General features: G+C 35.4%; 1 protein-coding gene across 1 annotated transcript in view; it reads right to left on the minus strand.

Moving 5' to 3' along the window:
• LOC108576894 (zinc finger protein 2 homolog) overlaps positions 1-382 on the minus strand; it is a 3,809-nt gene extending 3,427 nt beyond the window's left edge. The window contains exon 1 of the mRNA XM_017939961.1: positions 152-382. Within this exon, the coding sequence (XP_017795450.1) occupies positions 152-289 (138 nt within the window). The 5' untranslated portion in view covers positions 290-382. The remainder of the gene's footprint in view (positions 1-151) is intronic.
• Positions 383-5,084: the final 4,702 nt, after the last annotated feature.

Here is a 5,084-nt window from a genome sequence, read left to right on the forward strand (position 1 = left end):
TTATCGTTATATCTACAAAATCAATCTGTAATGACATCATTTTGAGGTTATGTTAGAAGGTTGCAAAATTTATACACGATTCTCTATAATAAAAAAAAATTGTATTGAAAGAAATAAAGATAAATAAAGTACATGATATTTTATTACTAACCTGTATCGATGCAAGTTCGGCAAGCTTATCGGGTAAATTTTTTTGACTAATCGTGTCGTCATCATACATAGGAAGAAGAACGCCGTCAACTTTCATACAAGCTCGACACATATCAGCACAGCTGATTTCCCAGCTCATTGTTATCTTCGGTATTTTAACACATGTAAAATAAGATTTTCACGGTACTCTTGGTCACTTGGAAATAAATGCATTTCACATTTCGCGGTCAGTGTCTTGTTTCCTATGGAACATTACCATCAACATAAAGTTCAATCATTAACTGTAGATAGAGCTTGTAGACTGCACGTGCGTTAAGTGGCAAACTTCATAATATTAAAACGACATCTGATGTACATTATTTTAAATACAAAAGTATGGCAAAGTATAAAACAAACTGTTTTGTACTAAATAATTGTGTTGGATATTTAAATTCCGTGCTAATTTGAATTACATAAATGTATTGTATATATTTTAGTCTACAACGCAATACATAATATAAACAGTATTTTTAACTTTTATTTGAGAAATAATACGATAGCATAAAAGATATTTGTAGAAAATGTAATACATAGTTTATATAAAAACAAGAGAAAATTATAAAATACAGTGCTGCCGCGTTAATTGGCCATTGCTATCCCCACCAGTTCTTGAAAATGGCTTCGTGCAGTAAGCCTTCAGCGTTACGCATCTAAACTAAATAAGGACCTCGATATTTTGCATCAGATATCTGTATTCTACTCGTAATTAATGAAGAAGGAACATACTCGAGATTCCCTAGAACACTATCATTGCTAACCATATGTGCTCCTGAGCCGCGACCAGCTAACGCAACAAATACAGTATATTTATTTTTATGCAATTTTGTTACTAAAAAAAATTGCTGTAACAAATTTATAATACATTTGGACAGTTGATTCACAGGAACTTTATTCGTATATAGTTTTATTTCATATTTTCGTATTGATTTAATATTTCTATTCGGCTTGGCACGAGTAAGATATATAAATACATATGTGTATGAATACTTTGCAGATTTATTTATAACATTGTTTTCTGTTTCTTCTTAAAAGTTGTTCGAAATAATGTATCGTACAATTTTAACTTATATGATATATTTATGAGTATATACAGATCGACAAAGCAAAGATGAGGTTTTTGACGTCATTGCACCACCAAATGAGCGGGAAATAGGCGGACACGCCATTCCCGCCACTCTTCGGTCCTACACTGATATCACCGTTTGAGAGGAAGTTAAATGGGTTAGACAAATGATTTTCAATCACCTTTCGATAATAAATCAGAGTAGTCTTACCAGTCAACAATTTCAATATCCAAGAATGCTTTTTTCAAGGATGCTTTTAAGAATGATTACACTTAAGGTTAGTCCGATTTATGTCATATTTTTGTAATCATTTTCATTCGGAGACCCTTATCGATCCACTGGTACTATTTTCATAAAGATAATGATAAAAATTATAAAAATGAAATTATTTTCTTGATCTATTATCGACTGGTCACCCGTTATCGACTGTTCACACGAGGCTCGATCGTCCTCGTTGTTTACAGAAGAGTAAGTGCGATGGCCTTACTTTACCGCTATTGGCTAATTAAACAACGACGTCAGAATTTCTCCTACATCTCCCACTTCTAGACCCTAAGGCCCGCTTGAAACCTCGTCTTTGCTTTGCCAAACTGTGCACGAGAATTTACTCGTCCTACCACAAACTACGCATAAGTATATTAATCGATGTAATTGGTATTTGACATGTGCTCTCTAGAGAGATATAATTAATTTAAGTGCAGCTTAGAAGATATGTATTCGATTTGTTAAAATTTCGATACCCTTTTATAAAGATATTCATCCTAAATCACCGTCGCTAATAACCACGCGTGTGCAGTTAATGCGACGTTAAAACTCGATGAAAAAAAAAGTCAGAAATAACTTCTATCGCACTCTTTTAAAAGCAGAAGTACATCCTGATTTTTTAATGGTTGGAGGCATAAATGTGCATATTGCAGATCAAAGGTAATCAATACTGTCGCTTAAAAAAGAATGCATTTCTTTCAGTACTTTGATACGCAACGATGATACGATACGCGGAAATGCAACAAATGGATACGCAACGGTGATACGGTGCGTGCAACTTTATTAATTACGAATAACAATGCACATTACGATACAATCCTTTCAAAAAACGTGATTTTTAATACGCTCTACTGTTTTCCACGATAAACTTTCCTTAGTCGAGGTTAAAAGCTACTTATCACGACATTCCAAGAATTGAGGCTATTAATTGCCCGAGGGATAAAGGTGACAAGGTGTTCTTGAGTCACGTAGATAAGAACACGACTTATTAGGGTCAGTGTTATGCAAGCTGTCATTCATACATATATTATTTTTGTCAGTTTTACCCCTAAAAAGTGTTCCCTAACAGAATAAACAGCAGATAGAATTTCAAACAGAAAAAAATCCTTCTTTTTTCTCTTTTGCTTAATTCCGTCAATTTAGCCTATTAATTTCTCATTTGTTCCCAGTACATTTCATTTAACCCTTTTAATCCCATCGATTCGGTTCACCTGTGAAGTACCTTTCCCGCCGAAATTTCCAGCTACTCTGAAAATTAAATATCTCGAAAAATATGGCGACTGGAACATATTTTTTTAATAAAGTATGATTCCTAAAAATACACGAACCTCTCATGTCAGGAGTAAAAGGGTTAATATTGCTCTAAGCTTCTTGTAAATATTTGTGACACATCGGTTACAGTTATCCAGTACATTCTTTTTTGTCACGATCCAATTGAATTATAATTCCAATTCGAATCTCGAATCGCACTTCGGTAATGTTAGCTTTAACACGTAAATGCAATATTTCTAATAAACCAACTGCACCTGTACGTAAAAGCTTGTTTTGTCCGGAATAACGAAGGATGCTCGAAACTTTTCACCAACGGTGCACATATACGAGGTAGATAAATTCTTAATGACATCGGATGTAGCAGCGCGCTAGCTTTTAAATTCTCTAACGACTAAACAATTAACATGAACATTTGTTCGCCGCAACTTGGACCATTCTCGAATAAGTTTACGCTGAAACAAACGTCGTTAATCAAGCGAGGTGAGTTGCTGTTTACTGCAGCGGTTTTTTAAGACACCGCACGACTTCGCGTGGTGAATGTAATACGAGGAAAAATCAACAGCTTCGGTAGAAGGGTTGTGCCACATCAGCTCTACTCGCCGAGCATTTTCTCCTCTGAGTACCACTTTTTCTCTGTCAAAACGATTGACAATTTGTGACAGTATTTAGTGATAAGCTTGAGATAAAACAGAATTCATTGTATGTCGTTTGAAAAGTTAATGCAGAACGTATTCGTATTAAAGGTATATCTCCATTTTTTTTTCTTTTTTTTTTTTTCGTTTCGTGTGTGTATGTGTGTTTGGTGAATTTCGACTGTTCGGACATCATCCCACTCACTTTCCCATCCCGAGACGACGGAACTTTCGATCAAGATTCGCCGAGAGCCGTGTCCGAGAGCTTCTTCGTGGAATTCGAAATCAAAAGTTCCGACGTGCCGGGTGCACCGTAACCGAACGGGCGTAAAGATACTAACATTTTTTTATTTCTTTATTCTTACTTTTTTCCTCGTTTTAATACGTCTACGTGGCACAAACTAAGAGTATCAATTATTCTCGGTGTACCCTACACGTTAGCGGTCTCATTGACACGGCGAACGACCAACGAGCTCGAGGAAACTAACCGAAAAGAAAGAACGAAAGGAACAAAGGGTGCACGCGTGTGCACCATGACCCGCAACGAGACCGAGAGAAAGAAATGAACGTGACAAGAAGCGAAAAGTTCGCGAAATGGGCAAAAATAGTAAGCGAAACCTCTTAACACACTTAAAGATCACGATACTACGACCACTCCCCTTCGCCCCCGATAGAAAGAAGAGATACCGCCGCTCCTTTTGTGCAGAATTTTTCCGCTAAACTGTTTTCCTTTTGTGCATCCTGATACATACGCGTACTCGCGTACGTGTGTGTACGTGTATGTGTGTTTCTGTTGACACGCGTTGATACACGTGTACGTGCATTAGCGCGCGCGCGCGTGTGTGTGTACACATATATACACGACTTGTATATAGCCAATTCCACTGGTCCGTTTGATCGTTTTATGAAATACAATCATTTTGCTCGTGGAAGCGATTACGCGATTATGAATGAAACGAACACATACAACGGATAATGCATTTGAACAACGGTCCTTTCTTTTTTTTTTTAAATATAAATGATTGTCATTCATATCGTATCAATTCTCGTGTCATTAATTCCAAGTCCACGAAAAATTGGTAGTATATTCAATGTTAGTGAAAATTGACAAATGATCTGAAACTTTTGTCTTAAATAGTACAAATTACGTACATATTTTCTTTCTTTATACGTACACTGTGAATTCTTGTTCATCTCGCTGGTATCTTTGAAACAATGTCAGATAAATGATAGATTGAAATGCATAGAACGACTTCGCTTTCATTTCTCATCCCACTGACACTATTTAATTTCCCTATATGAAAATTAATTGTAAAATCCTTACGTGAATTTTAATCAGTCACGGTTATATTTAGAAATGCATTAATCTCTTCTGTTATGAATATACGTGTACCAGATAACGAGAGTAATAAGTTTAGGATGTATTTCGTAATAAATTTTTCTGTCGATTTTTTGTTGGAAACGTTAACTTACACGTAAATGATCTTATTGCAATTTTTCTGTAAAATTATCGACGCGTGAAGTGAAGAAAGTTTAACAATCGATTTTGGAGGTAAAATTCTGTGTAATATTCAATAATCAATGAAAATTGATAATTTTTCACGATTTACAAGTTACAGCCACATAAAACAATTTTTATCCCCGAAATAATTAATGGCTTATT

The sequence above is a fragment of the Habropoda laboriosa genome, unplaced genomic scaffold, assembly GCF_001263275.1.
Source record: "Habropoda laboriosa isolate 0110345459 unplaced genomic scaffold, ASM126327v1 scaffold561, whole genome shotgun sequence".
Classification (NCBI taxonomy): domain Eukaryota; kingdom Metazoa; phylum Arthropoda; class Insecta; order Hymenoptera; family Apidae; genus Habropoda; species Habropoda laboriosa.